We start from the raw sequence: 19,618 nt of genomic DNA, 5'->3' as shown, positions 1-19,618 counted from the left end.
TCATGTTATAGTTTCCATAGCATTTGGTTTTATCGTTAATATGCATTTCATTTTTATATAAGCTGTTTTATCAGCTAAAACTGAGATATTTTGAGAAACTATCCCATGGTAATGCCAGTACAATATGTTTTAGACTTAGAGCAACCTGGACACACAACGGTGTATGTTCCAATACTTTAGATTCAAGAACTGTTTAATAACATTGATATTCTAAGCAAAATCTCAGAACCAAATACTGAGCCAAGTCACTACATCCGCAAAGAGTTTAGCCTGAGAACAAAAGCCAGCTATGCCTTTAATGCACATAATGTTGCTTCACTACAGTATTTCCACCCCATCACAGGTTTTTGATGATCTTTTAAAAGGTATTGTGCCTGTTGAGCTGTCTCAACTGATATTGGAATTTCAGTTTACTTTAAATAATTAACTATTTTATAATCCCAAACTGACCTCAATATTAGTAGTTGTTGACATTGTTGAAAAATTGTTATTGTTTAGTAAAGGAACCCCCCCTAATCATCATTGTAGTAGCACCTTCCCCAGGGTTGGGGTCAATTCCATTTCAATTCAGGAAGTAAACTGAAATTCCAGTTCTAATTTCATATCAATCAATTCCAATGAGGAAAATTGGAATTGATATTGAAATGTTAGTTTACTTTCCTGAATTAAAAAGGAATTGACCCCAACCATAGTGGAAGTGTTCTCTTTAAAAGTGAACCTTTGCAGTATGTAGGTTAATAATTGTAGGTCATGGTGTTTCTTAGATCTGACATTTTCCTTAACTTATTATTTCATTGCTCAAATGCATTGAGATGACTTTTTCTAAGCATAATAATATGCCATTTAGCAGACGCTTTTATCCAAAGCGACTTACAGTCATGCGTGCATACATTTTTTTTTGTGCATGGGTGGTCCCGGGGATTGAACCCACTACCTAGGCATTACAAGCGCCGTGCTCTACCAGCTGAGCTACAGCTAAGCATGTTGTCCACCGTTATTAACACGGCACTTGAATAGGTCTACCACTGTTACTTTTTTCAAACATTTTGTCCACTGTTTGTAACACGGCACTTGAATAGGCCTAGCACTGACAAGTTGATTTTGGGGCTTACATATGGGGCAATGTCTCAGTGGAGGTCAGGGTCGGGTCAATTCCATTTAAAATTCAGTCAATTCAGGAAGTAAACAGAAATTCTAATATTTTCCTCAACGGAGGCAATGAGGAAAATATTAGAATTTCAGTTTACTTACCAAATTGACTGAATTGAAAATGACTGACTCAAACCTGACCTCCACTGAGACATTGCCATATTGACCCCAATCTGTGCTCTTTAATTGTGAACCTTGCACTATGTTCTCTAACATGTGAACCTTTTACTGTATTCTCTTTAAATGTACTCTGATCAGGAGTCTTTTCTTCAGGAAATGTGTTATTGTTACTGCAACAATAAATCCATATTATTCCTGGTTTAAAAGCATTAATTTGTACATGTTTTTTTTGTTTTTCTAGTTCTATTAACATGCCAATTATTTTGTTTGACTTGGTGCTACTAAAAAAAACCTACGCAATCAATTGCCACAACGTTTTTGATTAGATGTACAACTACCTTTTGATTTAAGTAAGTTATCGTTTTTAATTTGCATATTAGTTGTCGTAACTTACAATAATTGATTACAGGTTAATGGCTAGGGAGTAAGCATAACACAAGTAAAACTACTTGAAAGGGGTGTGTTACGTTTACGTAAACATTGTCACGCCCTGACTCATGGGACTCTTGTATGTTGAGTCAGGGTGTGGGTATTCTATGTTGTATTTTCTATGTTTAGTTCTAGGTGTTGTATGTCTATGTTTGGCCGGGTGTGATTCCCAATCAGAGGCAGCTGTCGCTCGTTGTCTCTGATTGGGGATCATACTTAGGCAGCCTGTTTGCTATCATTAGTTGTGGGATCTTGTTCCGTGTTTGAGGCTTGTATTGTGTTTAGCCTTAGGACTTCACGTTTCGTTTGTTTGTTGTTTTGTTCGCGTGTTTATCAGTGTAATAAACATGTATGCCTTTCACGCTGCGCCTTGGTCTGACCCGTCCTTAAACGAACGTGACAAACATAATGAGTTAAATCTATATACATTTTAAGTTACTGTAGATCATAGTAATAAAGTTAATAATTCTAATTACTTTAAATTACCTGTAATCAAAATTGTATATGAATTAACAGAAATTATTAAGTACTGTATCATTCAAAACTATTAAGTTTCATAACTAAAAAAACCCAGAAGGAAACAAACATTGTAACGGCAGCAGGTAGCCTAGCAATCTAGTTAGTTAGCTAGATGGTAGCTGCCAGGGAGGGAGGTGGTGACAGATTGGGACAGTTACCGAAAGGTCGTAGGTTCGACTCCCCGACCCAACAAGGTGAAAAAAATCTGTCTGTGCCCAACAAGGCATTTAACCCTAATTGCTTCTGTAAGTCACTCTGGATAACAGTGTCTGCTAAATGACTTAAGTGTAAAATGTCTGTAGGTAGTATTCCTTTTCATGAAGGAGTGTAGGGTCACATCTAGTGTCTTTGACAGATATGTTAGCAGCCCAGCCATGCATTCGCTAGGATTCGACTCAGCACCCAGTTCTGTCTGTAGTCATAGTTGTATGCCTTTGTTCCACTGAAGAGGTAGATAGTACCTGTTAATAAGAAAACATGATAATGTTTTGTTAAAGTGGGCCTGCTAATCAAGATAACACAAACGTGTCATGATATCAACATTTATGCAATTGAAGGCAAGGTGACATGGCGACATAACTCAAATGCAGCATCAACCCTCCTCCCAATACCTGGCCAGTCTGTTTTGATATTTCTTGGAAATCCTGGATCCATCCTATGTCTGTGTTCATCATATCTATATAATGTATAACAAATAAACATTGAACTTATAAATAATGTATAGCTTATATGCAGTTGCTTTCTAACAAATGTCTCATTGTTGAACACTAGATGGCAGGTTTTGCCTCTCAGGAGCTGGAATGCCTATTCATCAAAACACTGTTAGTCAAAGCATACTGCTCTTACCAAAACAGTGGATTTTGGAAACAGTATATTTTCTGCAACAGAATATTGTATTATACTGTAATAACCATTCACTTTAGGTTTGTCATTTACCAAAAACCAGTTTGTTAGAGGCTATGTTTACATGTAGTAATCGTGATCTTTGAAGAAGGTTTTTCCATATTCACTGATATGGATAGCAGCGTCAATGTTCCTTACTCTGGCTGGGAATCGAAAAAATATATGGAGCCAAAGTGGCTTTTCATCTTAAGCTCTCGAACCACCCAGTACTTAGGACCTGAAACACAGAGCAACGCCACTGCATTTGGAACACTATGAAAAGCATACCACAAGAACTGCCAGATGCCAATTAACTTTGCAAGTGCGACAATTTTGACGAAGGGCTATAATTTAGGTCCAGTGGTTTTTTGAAACAGTTTTCTGTTTCAAATCTAGCCTTGTCATGCTGCAGGTCCTAAGGGAGACCTTTGAGACTGTAAAAAAAGGGCATCCTGATCCCCTCCTCTCTACCTACATTTCCCTCACAGTCCCTTCAGTGTCTGTTGAGTCCCGTTAGTTTGGCTGTTTAGCCTACCTTAGTTATCCATCACCCATCAGCCCTGCCATTCCCAACCAATCAGAGTGTTTGGAAAGGCGCATCTGGACACTGCACCCACCCACTCAGGTCAGAGTGTTATCGTTGTCCGAATAAATAACTATTTTTATTGTGGACAGTAACAAGAGTACCCGAATGTGGTGCGTACATCGAAATGTAAGTTGCAGGGGTGTTTATTAGGTTTCTTTTTACATGTTCTGTATTAATGGGTAATTACCACAAATTACTTAGTAACTTTGATAAGTTTGCAGCCATATGTTCTATTGTACCGCTATTACTATTCTTGCATATTTGGAGTTGCCAATACTGCTTGGCATGCTGTTTATAGTATATAGCGTTGTGCCAGTTGCCATACACTACCGGTCAAAACTTTTAGAACTGTCACGACTTCCTTCGAAGCTGCCTCCTCTCCTTGTTCGGGCAGGCTTCGGCGTTCGTCGTCACCGGCCTTCTAGCCTCTGCCGCTCCTCATCTCATCATTTCATTTGTTTTGTCTTGTTTATTACACACACCTGGTTCATATCCCCTCATTAGTACCTGTATCAGTATTCCCTCTGCCCCCCCTGTCTTTGTGTGTGATTGTTTATTGTGGAGGTTACTATAGCTCGGTGGAGCTATATTGTATTTTGTGTCGCCGGGATATTCACCCGTGTGCCTTGTTTCTCCAGTGGAGTGTTTTACGTATTGCTGCGTATCGCTGTACTGCCAAATAAACCATTTATTCTGTGATTTACCCTCCTGCGCCTGACTCCGTCCAAATCACCCGCTACAAGAACACCTACTCATTCATGGGTTTTTCTTAATTTTTACTATTTTCTGCATTGTAGAATAATAGTGAAGACATCAAAACTATGAAATAACACATATGGAATCATGTAGTAACCAAAAAAGTGTTAAACAAATCCAAATATATTTTATATTTCAGATTCTTCAAATAGCCACCCTTTGCCTTGATGACAGCTTTGCACACTCTTGGCATTCTCTCAACCAGCTTCATGAGGTAGTCACCTGGAATGCATTTCAATTAACAGGTATGCCTTCTTAAATGTTAATTTGTGGAATTTCTTTCCTTCTTAATGTGTTTGAGCCAATCAATTGTGTTGTGAGAAGGTGGGGGTGGGTGGGGGGGGGGAGTATACAGAAGATAGCCCTATTTGGTAAAAGATCAAGTCCATATTATGGCAAGAACAGCTCAAAGAAGCAAAGAGAAACGACAGTACATTACTTTAAGACATGAAGGTCAGTCAATACGGAGAATTTCAAGAACTTTGAAAGTTTCTTCAAGTGCAGTCGCAAAAACCATCAAGCGCTATGATGAAACTGGCTCTCATGAGGACTGCCACAGGAATGGAAGACCCAGAGTTACCTCTGCAGCAGAGGATAAGTTAATTAGAGTTACCAGCCTCAGAAATTGCAGCCCAAATAAATGCTTCACAGAGTTCAAGTAACTGACACATCTCAACATCAACTGTTCAGAGGAGATTGTGTGAATCAGGATTTCATGGTCGAATTGCTGCAAAGAAACCACAACTAAAAAACACCAATAAGAAGAAGAGACTTGCTTGGGCCAAGAAACACGAGCAATGGACATTAGACCGGTGGAAATTTGTCCAAATTGGAGATTTTTGGTTCAAACCGCTGTTTGCAGGGCTGTGAGACGCGGTGTGGGTGAACGGATGATCTCCACATGTATATTTCCCACCGTAAAGCATGGAGGAGGAGGTGTTATGGTGTGGGGGTGCTTTGCTGGTGACACTGTCTGTGATTTATTTAGAATTCAAGGCACACTTAACCAGCATGGCTACCACAGCATTCTGCAGCGAAACACCATCCCATCTGGTTTGGGCTTAGTGGGACTATAATTTGTTTTTCAACAGGACAATGACCCAACACACCTCCAGGCAGTGTAAGGGCTGTTTTACCAAGAAGGAGAGTGATGGAGTGCTGCATCAGATGACCTGGCCTCCATAATCCCCCGACCTCAACCAAATTGACATGGTTTGGGATGAGTCGGACCGCAGAGTGAAGGAAAAGTGCACAGCATATGTAGGAACTCCATCAAGACTGTTGGAAAAGCATTCCAGGTGAAGCTGGTTGAGAGAATGCCAAGAGTGTGCAAAGCTGTCATCAAAGCAAAGGGTGGCTATTTGTAGAATCTCAAATATAAAATATGTTTTGATTTGTTTCACACTTTTTTGGTTACTACATGATTCCATATGTTATTTAATAGTTTTGATGTCTTTACTATTATTCTACAATGTAGAAAATAGCAAAAATTAAAGAAAAACCCTTGAATGAGTAGGTGTTCTAAAACTTTTGACCGGCAGTGTAGGTGTCTTTGTTTTATTGGTACACATAGTTTTCATATGCGCATGATACTGCATTTACATTACATTTACATCATTTAATAGACACTCTTATCCAGAGCGACTCACAAATTGGTGCATTCAACTTATGATAGCCAGTGGGACAACCACTTTTATTTTTATTTTTTTATGGGGGAGAGGGGGGGAGGTAGAAGGATTACTTTATACTATTCCAGGTATTCCTTAAAGAGGTAGGGTTTCAAGTGTCTCCGGAAGGTGGTCAGTGACTCCGCTGTCCTGGCGTCGTGGGGGAGCTTGTTCCACCATTGGGGTGCCAGAGCAGCAAATAGCTTTGACTGGGCTGAGCGGGAACTGTGCTTTCGTAGAGGTAGGGGAGCTAGCAGGCCAGAGGTGGATGAACGTAGTGCCCTCATTTGGGTGTAGGGTCTGATCAGAGCCTGAAGGTAAGGAGGTGCCGTTCCCCTCACAGCTCCGTAGGCAAGCACCATGGTCTTGTAGTAGATGCAAGCCTCAACTGGAAGCCAGTGGAGTGTGCGGAGGAGCGGGGTGACATGAGAGAACTTGGGAAGGTCGAACACCAGACGGGCTGCGGCGTTCTGGATAAGTTGTAGGGGTTTAATGGCACAGGCAGGGAGCCCAGCCAACAGCGAGTTGCAGTAATCCAGACGGGAGATGACAAGTGCCTGGATTAGGACCTGTGCCGCTTTCTGTGTAAGGTAGGGTCGTACTCTGTGAATGTTGTAGAGCATGAACCTGCAGGATCGGGTCACCTCTTTGATGTTAGCGGAGAATGACAGGGTGTTGTCCAGGGTCACGCCAAGGTTCTTTGCACTCTGGGAGGAGGACACAATGGAGTTGTCAACCATGATGGCGAGATCATGGAGCGGGCAGTCCTTCCCCGGGAGGAAGAGCAGCTTCGTCTTGCCGAGGTTCAGCTTGAGGTGGTGATCTGACATCCACACTGATATGTCTGCCAGACATGCAGAGATGCGATTCGCCACCTGGTTATCAGAAGGGGGAAAGGAGAAAATGAATTGTGTGTCGTCTGCGTAGCAATGATAGGAGTGACCATGTGAGGATATGACAGAGCCAAGTGACTTGGTGTATAGAGAGAATAGGAGAGGGCCTAGAACTGCGCCCTGGGGGACACCAGTGGTGAGAGCACGTGGTGCGGAGACAGATTCTCGCCATGCCACCTGGTAGGAGCGACCTGTCAGGTAGGACGCAATCCAAGAGTGAGCAGCGCCGGAGATGCCCAACTCGGAGAGGGTGGAGAGGAGGATCTGATGGTTCACAGTATCAAAGGCAGCGGATAGGTCTAGAAGGATAAGAGCAGAGGAGAGAGAGTTAGCTTTAGCAGTGCGGAGAGCCTCCGTGACACAGAGAAGAGCAGTCTCAGTTGAATGACCAGTCTTGAAACCTGACTGGTTTGGATCAAGAAGGTCATTCTGAGAGAGATAGCAGGAGAGTTGGCTAGAGACGGCACGCTCAAGAGTTTTGGAGAGAAAAGAAAGAAGGGAAGCGCTTTTCATAGTGGCCTTCATTAAAGTGGTTATTGCGCTGCCATGGGCGAGCTTCTAGAACCCTCCCAGAAGGGTCTTGGAGCTTGCTCATGCGCAGAGTAATTTACGACCCTTTGGCACTGAGGCAAATCAGAAAAGACCTCAGCAGGGCAGGCTCTCGCCCCAGGCCAGAGAGAGATTGCCATAAATCTTTATCTTGTCAGTCTCAGTAATTGGTTTCTCTCTCTCCGACAAGAGGTTCATCTTTAGGTTCATGTGTATGCTGCTAAGCTTATAGCCCTGTTTATAGCTGTGTTATAATAGTGTAATATTATGCTTATTCATTTTACAGATTTATGACACTTTACAGATACTGTATGTTTTTGCCTTTTAGAACCAGAATTCATTCGGAGTAAAACAAGTACTATTCCACCAAGATTCACTCCCAGTCAAGATTCATGTTATATTACCAAAAGTGTGTGTGTGTGCTTAAGGTGTGTTGGTGAAGCCATCACTAGCCAGCTTCCACACTAGTCACTTTAAGTTGTCCAGAAAACGAGAGCTTTTGCTTGACCTAAAGTAGTCATAACTTTTAGTTGTCCTAAAGTCCACCTCTTAAATATACTCCATGTCACGCCCTGGCTCTGGGGACTCTGTTAGGCTGAGCCAGGGTGTGTAGAGTCTATGTTTTGTGTTTCCATGTTCAGGATCTAGTTGATGTGTTTCTATGTTGGCCGGGGTGGTTCTCAATCAGAGGCAACGTGAATCAGCTGTTGCTTGTTGTCTCTGATTGGGAACCATACTTAGGTAGTCGTTTGGCATTTGTGTGGTGTGGTATCTTGTTCCGTGTTGGTTTGTGTATGTACCCAAGGACTTCACGTATCGTTTTGTTGTTTTTGTTCGTGTGGTGAAATAGAAATAAAAGATGTTCGCATTCCACGCTGCGCATTGGCCCGTTTCTTCAAATGACGATCGTGACACTCCATTGAAAAACAGACAATAACTAGAACTGCAATACATGGGCAATTAGTCAAAACACAATCAATGTACTCCAATACAGTTTTTTAAAATGAATATAGGATTTTCCCGAAGATTTTCTAAAGATTGGATGAAAACACAAACCTCAGCCAGTTCCATGTCCTCAGGCCTTGGCCATTGTTCCTTAGAGATGGGTAAAGTCCACAACAGGTCTGTGAGCACTAGAAAGCACAGCACTTGGATCCACAACCACTCCATCTTTAAATGAACAAGCTCTATACATTTTAGCCCGTTGCTTTATAGATAGGAGCATGCTTAAGGTCTGTGGTGAATCAACTGGTTTCAAAGCCCTCAATCTTGCAGTTGCAATAGTTTTACCTGCAGCTATTACCATGAGGTGTGTGGTAAGAATAATTGCTCTATGCAAGGCCCTGAACTATATATTGTTTACCTCAATACAGGTCTGAAGAGTGTGAAACAGGATAAAAAGGGTGTCCTATGGCTCTATCTGTCAATACTGGGCTTGTTACTTTGGTTACCAAGTATATTGTTTCCTGCACGTAGGCTACACATTTTACACTCGTCTATTTCATATTTCCAAAATGTCCAAATGACATATGGCCTTATTTTGGCCATGATTTTTAAACAAACAATTGGATTAGACTGGAGTTATTTGGACTAACTCTATTATGCTAGAGTTATTTGGATGACCTGTTGAATTGCACGTGTCAAATAGGCAGTGTTGTCTTCCCTTAGTCGTAATGTGTCAATTGGCACACAGCTCCAAATAACACAGATACTTTCGGTCTGGTTTCATCTTCATTATAATCTCAACCGCACTTGCTGATGTGTGAACTGAAATACAGTGAGGGAAAAAAGTATTTGATCCCCTGCTGATTTTGTACGTTTGTCCACTGACAAAGACATGATCAGTCTATAATTTTAATGGTAGTTTTATTTGAACACTGAGAGACAGAATAACAACAACAAAAATCCAGAAACAAAACGCATGTCAAAAATGTTATAAATTGATTTGCATTTTAATTTTCTATGGGATTAAGGTCTGGAGACTGGCTAGGCCACTCCAGGACCTTAATGTGCTTCTTCTTGAGCCACTCCTTTGTTGCCTTGGCCGTGTGTTTTGGGTCATTGTCATGCTGGAATACCCATCCACGATTTCCAATGCCCTGGCTGAGGGAAGGAGGTTCTCACCCAAGATTTGATGGTACATGGCCCTGTCCATCATCCCTTTGATGCGGTGAAGTTGTCCTGTCCCCTTAGCAGAAAAACACCCCTAAAGCAAAATGTTTCCACCTCCATGTTTGACGGTGGGGATGGTGTTCTTGGGGTCATAGGCAGCATTCCTCCTCCTCCAAACACGGCGAGTTGAGTTGATGCCAAAGAGCTCCATTTTGGTCTCATCTGACCACAACACTTTCACCCAGTTCTCCTCTGAATCATTCAGATGTTCATTGGCAAACTTCAGATGGCCCTGTATATGTGCTTTCTTGAGCAGGGGGACCTTGCGGTCGCTGCAGGATTTCAGTCCTTCACGGCGTAGTGTGTTACCAATTGTTTTCTTGGTGACTATGGTCCCAGCTGCCTTGAGATCATTGACAAGATCCTCCCGTGTAGTTCTGGGCAAATTCCTCACCGTTCTCATGATCATTGCAACTCCACAAGGTGAGATCTTGCATGGAGCCCCAGGCCGAGGGAGATTGAGTCCTTTTGTGTTTCTTCCATTTGCGAATAATCACACCAACTGTTGTCACCTTCTCACCAAGCTGCTTGGCGATGGTCTTGTAGCCCATTCCAGCCTTGTGTAGGTCTACAATCTTGTCCCTGACATCCTTGGAGAGCTCTTTGGTCTTGGCCATGGTGGAGAGTTTGGAATCTGATTGATTGATTGCTTCTGTGGACAGGTGTCTTTTATACAGGTAACAAACTGAGATTAGGAGCACTCCCTTTAAGAGTGTGCTCCTAATCTCAGCTCGTTACCTGTATAAAAGACACCTCGGAGCCAGAAATTGAGAGGGGGGTCAAATACTTATTTCCCTCATTAAAATGCAAATCAATTTATAACATTTTTGACATGCGTTTTTCTGGATTTTTTTGTTGTTATTCTGTCTCTCACTGTTCAAATAAACCTACCATTAAAATTATAGACTGATCATTTCTTTGTCAGTGGGCAAACGTACAAAATCAGCAGGGGATCAAATTATTTTTTCCCTCACTGTATGTGATCTAGGCAATGTTTATGAAATGAGCTATACATAAACTCACCCACTAATTTCTGTCTAATGTGCTGGGGGCATGTTGGTATTATGTAACACATTCCTTTCTCACGGTTTTGATTAATGAACCTGCAAATATTTCCTGAATGTTATCCTTACAGGCAACCTAATACATTGGACTAAATTCAACATGTTATAATTATGCATACAGTTTTGTACAGCTTTGTATAGCCTTTATTGCATTTTTGAAACAAACATTTAATTTCCTATTAAAGGTTTTTGGTGACTTCTAATTAAAATCCTTCAGCATCCGAGCCAGGTATTTGCTTTCTCAGTTCCAACAACTTGCTTCTGGGTATAATCGTATGTATACACTTGTGGTCCAACGAAGAAGTAGATGAAGCCTAGGATAAACAAAAATTGAACAATTAGAAGGACTTTTACAAAATGAAATTTTCAAATTGAGCTGGCATGATCTTTGTTGTCGTGATGTAACAGTAGCTTACCATCTTTGTAGACAGCTGCATCAATAGTAGTATTGAGCCCTGGGAAGTCATCACTGATGTACTGTGGGTATCCAGCATCCATAACTCTTCGGTTTTCATTATAACTGAAAAAAACAACGTCCACAATACAGTTTCTCTGCAATATATTCAATATGCTATAATGATATTTTGTACTGTAGGCTAATGACAATACACTGGTGATGTTTCAGAATGCCAGGCTCACCTGTAGTAAATGTTGTGAATGAAGAACAGAGTGCGTCCTGTTTTGACGATGTGTACCGCTGCGTCTACTTCCTGAACCCATGGTGGGAAGCCAAAGTTGCTGATGGGTTTAGGTTTGCCTTTCACAATGGAACCCTTCACTGTCCAGTACATGGTTTCTGGAACAAACAGAGGATGGCTCATAGTTAGAATGGAAACACCACGTAGAAATATGTTTAACTATTTATTAAATAATTAATAATGCAAGTCTTGGCGATATAGGCTCTGCTCCTTCAGGGTAGCTCACTGCCCAAGCAAAGCGTCAATATCTAAAATTACTTACAAGCATTGAAGCGCGGTAAACTATACCAATCCCCCAGCAGGAAAACAGAACCTAACAGGTGGAGGCTGGGGTGGTTGAGGGAGCAAAAGAAGCGAACGCATACTAGCAGTAGCAGCAAGCGGCAGCAGGATGTATGAGCAGAAACGGTCAGCTTAATAGACCGCCAAATAAGGTAGGCGTGATTGATACTAGCATCTAATTGGTGCAATCTCAGCTGATGCGTCAGCTGAGGCGGCCACTAGGGTTCCTTTTCCAAACTGTCTTCACTTTATTTTCAGAAAATGAGTCCTATACATTCATTACACGCTGTTAACCATGATGGGGTAATATGGTAGGAGATGTCTGTACCATGAATCAGGTAAGCAGTGGATCGCCGAGGGACCCAGAAAGCAGCATCAATTTTGGATTCAATCTTTGGCATGAAATTGTTGATAGGACCTGCTTTTATATCATATTGCTGGTTGTGCTTGATCCAAAGATACCTTCAGAAGGGGGAAAAAACAACGTTTGAATCCACAGATTTGTTTGCTTTTCATTCATCAATACTACTGACATTTCAACAGGGTGGATGGACATACTTGTCTTTGAAAAAGAAGGTGGCATCCCCCAGGGTTGAGACAGCATCAAAGGACAGGTCAGGGGAACATTTGTTCTGCATCATCAGAGGGAAGTGGGAACCCAGTAACCAGGGGTTGTAAAGTGGATTCCAGCCATGTCTGGAGTAGTAATATGGCTGACTGTTTTTTGGACCTAAGGCACACCAAAAGAAAAATGTAGTCTGTGTCTGAAATTGCTATTCCCTATGTATACACTATGCACTATAGCACACTACTTTTAACAAGGGCCCATGGGCCGTTACTGTATGATCTTATCTTACATTCAGAATTGTAATTTGTTGAATGGTCTCCTTACCGTAAAGTGAGTTGATTATTGCTATGTCCTCTTTGGAGAGCAGGTTGTGTGCACTGCGACTGGATTTGTATGTAGGATACATCAGTGACTCTGGGTTTTGGGAGTGCCTTAAGCCTAAAGAATGACCAAACTCATGGGCTGCCACTAGATACAGGTTGAACCCTGAAATCACACAAACATGAACATGCACAAACAGTTTATTTGGTCATTCTCTCTTGTTTAAAAACGAAAAAATAACCACTGATCAGTAAATATAAAAACATTCAAATGATTCTGTTAAATATAAATGGATACCCTTTGACCCTGCCGTCCAAGTTTCATCATCGTCAAAGTGGGCATCACCTCCAATTCCCTCTCCAGGGCCAAAAGCATGTGCCAAGGTGCCCTTAGACCCATCAAACGGGTAGGCATCACCGTGGTCTTTATGTCCCAGAGGTTAGAGAAAACACACAACAAAATGTCAGAGTCAAAGCAGATGTTTTTACTACTCCCTTGTTTAGGAGTTGAGTATTAGGAGCATCAAACAGTAAGTGAACTGTTTATAATTTATTCAAAACTATCTGTAAACCAACCATCTATAAATAGTCAATAAAGTATATAAACCCTTTATAAAGTATACCTTAATATAAAGTGTTACCCAGAAAGACCACTATAGGTGTTACTCACCAAAGGTAGCAAACTCCACCATGATGTCGGCCCTCTGTGTGCGTGACCTGACAAAAGTCAGAGTGCTGGCCCTGGCCCAGACGCTAAGCGCCGACTCGATCAGAGAGTCCACCGTGCTGTGAGGCAAATCACTGGTATACCTGCCAATGCTGCAACATCAAACAATTACAATTTAGTAATTTAGCAGACACTCTTATTCAGAGCGACTTACAGAAGCAATTATAGTTACGTGCCGTGCTCAAGGGCACATTGGCAGATCTTTAATCTAGTCAACTCGGGATTTGAGCCAGCAACCTTTTGAAAGGTTGCTGGCCCAATGCTCTTAACCACTAGGCTACCTGCCACAGCCTCCTGTGAGCTAATACACAAATCCTCTGATGATATCATGCCTTCCAGTTGCCATGGATCGAATTTCAGAGGAATAACTGTTACCTGTAGGTGATGACGTTCTTGTTCCAGCGGTTGACTCGGTTGTTGTGACTGTAGTCCTCCACATCAGAGACCCCACAGCGAGGGGTCCTCATCACCTCCAGGGTCTTAGAGTCCAGACTGCCTGTGGTGTTGAGGCCAAAGAAGCTCTGCATGTCCTTCACCTTGGAGGTGAACGAGGGCAGGTACCGCTTGATCCGACCCAAAGGTTGCTCTTTCTTCAGGTTGTAATAATGCCGGAGGTACTCCTGAGAACAGATGAAAGCTTCTGTAGTGTCTCACTATCATATAACGTAACATCATAAATCAATATTATGCTGACTGAGCAATGACTCAATCACTTTGTTACAATTTCTTGTTGGAAATACTAGAGATGTGGAAACACTGTACCAAGGACAGACTTTATAGGGAATTGGAGGCAAAGGGTTCATATTATTTTCCCCATTCTAACTTCTTTCTAGTTCTGATATTCTAGCACAACTGTTGCGTGAGGCTTGGCATAGCAGAACAATTAATGTTCAAGCATAATTTTACATCAGTGGTTCAGCAATAATGCATAGTTTGCTCAAATCCATAAAATAAATATAGGGTTTGTTCAGACGCAACCTTGAAATAATCACAATTATCCTGCAGTTTAATGGTACCACAGTGCATATCACGTTTACGTTCTAAATTAAAAACAGATTTTTTTGTAGCCTTGCCTTGCCAAACTTGGAATATATACTGTGCTTGATTGTGAGGGCATGTACATTCTGAGGTAATTGTGTTTAGCTCCGCCTCCCACCCACGACAATAAAAAAGGATAAAAGAGATTATCTCACACAGTGCCGTTACAAGTATTTTGGGGGGGATTTTATTAGGATCCCCATTAGCCAACTAGTCTTACTGGGGTCCGACACAATGAAAAATACATTACAGTACAGACAAAATACTTTACAATTTACATACATTTAAAAACATTAACATGTAGTGTGAGTGTATCTATCAGTTACACATGTCAGTACATACACACAAAAAGTAGGTCACATGGGGGAGAGGCGTTGTGCCTGAGGTGTTGGTTTATTTGTTTTTTGAAACCAGGTTTTCTGTTCACTCTCGCTATATGAGATGGAAGGGAGTTCAATGCAATCATGGTTCTGTATAATACTATACGTTTCCTTGAATTTGTTTTGGATCTGGGTACTGTGAACAGATCCCTGGTAGCATGTCTGATGGGGTAAGTGTGTGTGTCAGTGCTGTGTAAGTTCAATATGCAAGCATTTTGGAATTTCCAACACATTGTTTCTTATAAAAACAAGAAGCACTTAGCCAAGAGAGACTGGCATGCATAGTTTTGATATTAGCCCTCTGACTACAAAGAGCAAAACGTGCCACGCTGTTCTGGGCCAGCTGCAGCTTAACTAGGTATTTCTTTGCAGCACTTGACCATATGACTGGACAATAATCAAGATAAGATCAAACTAGAGCCTGCATGACTTGCTTTGTGGAGTGTGGTGTTTATTTTACATTTAAGTCATTTAGCAGACGCTCTTATCCAGAGCGACTTACAGTTAGTGAATACATTTTTTTTATTTATTTTTTTATACTGGCCCCCCTTGGGAATCGAACCCACAACCCTATCAACTGAGCTACATCCCTGCCGGCCATTCCCTCCCCTACCCTGGACGACACTGGGCCAATTGTGCACCGCCCATGAGTCTCCCGGTCGCGGCCGGCGGCGACAGAGCCTGGTTTCGAACCAGGATCTCTAGTGGCACAGTTAGCACTGCGATGCAGTGCCTTAGACCACTGCACCACTCAGGAGTACGATCACACCTCTACCCATCTTTACAACCATTGAATCAATATGTTTTGACCATGACAGTTTAGAATCTAAGGTAACACCAAGTAATTTAGTCTCCTCAACTTGCTCAACAGCCACACCATTCATTGCCAAATTCAGCTGAAGTCTAGAATGATTTGTACCAAATACAATGCTCTTAGTTTTAGAGATGTTCAGGACCAGTTTATTACTGGCCACCCATTCTAAAACTGACTGCAACTCTTTGTTTAGGGTTGCAGTGATTTCACTAGCTGTCATTGATGACAAGTATTGGGTTGAATGATCAGCATACATGGACACAGGCTTTGATTAATGCCAATGGCAGGTCATTGGTAAAAATAGAAAAGAGTTGAGGGCCAAGAGAGCTGCTGAACACCACACTTTACATGCTTAAAATTAGAGAAGCTTCCGTTAAAGAACACACTCTGTGTTCTATTAGATAAATAGCTCTGAATTCACGATATGGCAGAGGTTGAAAAGCCATAACACATATGTTTTTTCAACAACAGGTAATGGTCAATAATATCAAAGGCTGCACAGAAAACTAACAGTACAGGTACCACAATCTTCTTATTATCCATTACTTTCCACCAATAATCAGTCATTTGTGTCAGCGCAATACATGCTGAGTGCCCTTCTCTATAAGCATGCTGAAAGTCTGTTCTTAATTTGTTTAGAGAGAAATAGCATTGTATTTGGTCAAACATCATTTTTTCCAACAGTTTGCTAAGAGCAGGCAGCAAGCTGATATGTCAGCTGTTAGAACTAGTAAAGGCCGCTTTACCATTCTTGGGTAGCGGAATGACTTTGGCTTTCCTCCAGGCCTGAGGACAAACACTTTTCTCTAGGCTCAGATTAAAGATATGACAGATAGGAGTGGCTAAAACTGGCTATAGAGTCAGCTACCATCCTCAGTATCTTTCCATCTAAGTTGTCAATGCCAGGAGGTTTGTCATTATTGATCAATAACAATACCTTTTCCACCTCTCCTACACTAACTTTCCAAAATTCAAACATACAATGCATTATTTTTATGTATTTATTTATGAAAACGATGGCTCACTGTTCAATGTTGGCATTTCCTGCCTAAGTTTGCCCACTTTGCCAATTAAGTAATCATACAAATTATTGGCAACGTCAAATGGTTTTGTGATAAGTAAGCCATCTGATAGGATGAAAGAAGGAGTTTTTTTTTCTCAATTTGCAGTAAGTCAGGCAGTTAGATGTGCAGCCAGACTTATTAGCCACTCCTTTTGCCCCATCTCTTTCAACCATACAGTTTTTCAATTCCTCATCAATCCATGGAGCCTTAACAGTTCTAACAATCAGTTTCTTAACAGGTGCATGTTTATCAATAAGTTGAAAATCTTATACACTAGCTTTTGGAACCTTTACTTTCCGGGATATAGCCACTATATTGTGATCACTGCATCCAATGGGTACGGATACAGTATTAGTAGAAATGTGATCAATGTGGATGATATAGTAGACCTCTCTGTTTACATCACATACACTATCAAGTACACAACTTGCTAGCAAGCACCTTTTTTTGATTACTCTACGTTTTTCCGCATCCACAGTCAGTAGTTCAGAAAAACGTTAACATGTTATTTAAAATTAGCATTTTTATGTACTGTAAACAATGTAACATGCAGTCCCTGTCAAATGTCTGTAATTTTGTAATTTCACTCATTCAAGTATACACTTACTGTGGCCAGCTTCAGGTCATTCTGGGTCTGTCCTATGAGGAGTGCAGTAACCTCTTCTTCAGGAATAGATGTAGGAGCTGTAGAACATGGACCAGGCAGAACCAAGACCAGAACACAGGTCCAACAAAACAGAAGATGCATTTCTAATAGTAACCACACAGGATTGAAGTGGGGCTAGTTTGCATAGAGTAGCAAGTCCTGGTTAATGGGAAAGCCTTTTAACTGGTTATTATGAGTCATACTCACTCCGCCAAAGCCATGGAAGCCTCAAACAGCAGTATGGAATTAGGGCGGGGTTTAGTTAGAGCAAAGGGAGAGACTAAATGCATAACAAATCATATAAAATGTAATATTTCATTGACATTTTTATATAATATGATCATACTGTATGATATGTATGATATAAAAGGGATATATCTTGATGATATTCTCTGTCAAGCTGTGTCCATGACTCTGTGCTGATGTTGTGATGTGGATAAGTCCCTAAGACCCAAGTTTCTGTCGACAGTTAGTGAAATAAGTTGCTAACCCAGAGATAACCCCAGGGAAATGATGAAACTGCTGCAGTAGTGAACAAAACAGATTTGTTTTCACAATTAGCCTATGATCTGCTAAATATATCTGTCAATAGATGGAAATAATTATATTCTTCCACAATCAAATTATAAACATTTGTAATTTCATCATTTCTGGTAGCTACCTTCACTTGGTATTGCATGTGAACTGACACAACCAATATAGCTATGCTGTCCACCAACGCATTCCAGTGTCTCCTGAAATACATTTAAAAGTTAATTGTTGTCCTAATTTAGCAAATCCATGTAACTCTTTTCTATAATAGAGCATCTAAAATGGAACTCTAACTGGCTGTAATTGTAACTGTTGCAACTGTGGTTGGCTTTGGGCCTTCGAAAAAGAAAATGGCCACCTGCCAGGATGCCTGCAGTAGGCCTGGTGGTGCCATGGCAAATTCAGGCTACAATTAGGCTGGATTGGGTGCTTCTGAGCTGAGTTTAATAGCATCAGCAACATTCCACTGCTTGGCAGCATCCTCATTCTACGCTACATGGATTTTTCTCTGCCCTCCGTAGCAGGACTGCAGAATGCATTAGTGCATGAGTTTTATAGTTATGAAACATACACTTTAAAATATATCTATCTTTATTTTTGAGAGTTACAGTAATGAAAGCTGATGTTTATAGTTTATTAGGTTGTTAATTGTCGTTTTGGTGGGAACATTTGAGAGTGTGAAGCCATTTGTGGACCCCCAGATTGGGGTAGAGAGGAAATGCCCTGAGAGAGCGTGTAGACTGAGGGGGTAATTAAACAAGCAGGAGCAGTGTCTTTCCTTTCCCAGAGTCATGTTTGCCAGAACAGAACCATTGCCAGATTTACTCAGAACAAAACATCTGAAATTAGTCAAAATCCCCTATGAGAAATGTTCTATTCCAAATTGTATCTATTTTTATATTTAATGAGGGATGATATTTTCTAATTGGCCAGCGAGGCAAGATCATAATAGTTTTACTCATTATGTTGTGCCCAGTACATTTTGTCTCCTCCGATCAGTATTTTGAGGGGGAAAAAAAGCTGATCAGGTTTCTTGGGGCTTTGTGCCTGTATTGAATTCTGGTTCTTGCGAGGTTTAGTCCTCTCAGGTTGGAAATCTATCCATATCATTGACCTTAAACTGTAGTGCACGTGTAGTGTTTATGTGTAAGAGCAAAGAACAAAGCCCCACAGTCGTGCCTCTGATGTCTTCACAATCAGAATGTTTTCTGCGACTAAGGGGTTTCACAATCCATGCAAGTGCCCTAAGCACACCGCTTGCATTGCACAACCCAGACTCACAGGAGCTTGCTTTTAACCACTTAACCACCAACACAAAAAATGTCAACACAATAAACTACACCACTGGCACAAAATGTCAACACTTTTACCAAAATACTATTAACTAACAAACCATTCTCAGTAGCTTCATAACCATATCCATTGCAGATGTACAATGTTTACTGTTGTTATAGTTGGGGATTTCATCTGACATCTGCAAACCACATGTTACATGTCTTGTGTAACTTGTTCTTGGTCCACTATGTCTAAGCCAAATAAAACCTGATCACGATTGATGTTTCATATGATGTTCTGTGACACAAAAAAAGCATGTGACTCACCTGTCATTCTGTTTGGGCCACCCTGGAACAAGAACATGGCTCAGTCAGTGTTGTCATTGTTCAACAGTGCTTTGCTGCCCTCCCCTGGTGCCTCTCGGTCTGCGCCCTGTGCCTGCCTCCAATGGGAAGGCCTAATGCTAAATCAGAATACTGTTATGTTGTG

The 19,618-nt window shown here is 41.2% G+C and overlaps 1 protein-coding gene across 1 annotated transcript; it reads right to left on the bottom strand.

Moving 5' to 3' along the window:
• Positions 1-10,999: 10,999 nt before the first annotated feature.
• On the bottom strand, positions 11,000-19,462 carry mmp20b (matrix metallopeptidase 20b (enamelysin)). Its single transcript, XM_041870641.2, has 11 exons — positions 19,456-19,462; positions 17,285-17,361; positions 13,757-14,001; positions 13,325-13,473; positions 12,953-13,078; positions 12,659-12,820; positions 12,325-12,496; positions 12,095-12,228; positions 11,426-11,582; positions 11,203-11,306; positions 11,000-11,100 (listed from the first exon to the last, which is right to left on the bottom strand). The coding sequence occupies exons 1-11, from the start codon at positions 19,460-19,462 to the stop codon at positions 11,000-11,002; spliced, it is 1,434 nt and encodes a 477-aa protein (XP_041726575.1).
• Between the last annotated feature and the right edge of the window lie 156 nt (positions 19,463-19,618).

This window comes from Coregonus clupeaformis, chromosome 5 (assembly GCF_020615455.1).
Source record: "Coregonus clupeaformis isolate EN_2021a chromosome 5, ASM2061545v1, whole genome shotgun sequence".
NCBI classification, from domain to species: Eukaryota; Metazoa; Chordata; class Actinopteri; order Salmoniformes; family Salmonidae; genus Coregonus; species Coregonus clupeaformis.
The sequence above is the reverse complement of the archived record's forward strand: the minus strand, read 5'-3'. Positions and strand labels throughout refer to the sequence as shown.

Bases quoted from the DNA above. Each gene is read 5' to 3' on its own strand.
- mmp20b (XM_041870641.2), bottom strand. The intron at 12,229-12,324 runs GTATGTCCATCC...CCCCTTCTGAAG, and splicing joins ACCTTCTTTTTCAAAGACAA to GTATCTTTGGATCAAGCACA. The intron at 11,583-12,094 runs GTACAGACATCT...TGTTTGTTCCAG, and splicing joins CACTGCTTACCTGATTCATG to AAACCATGTACTGGACAGTG.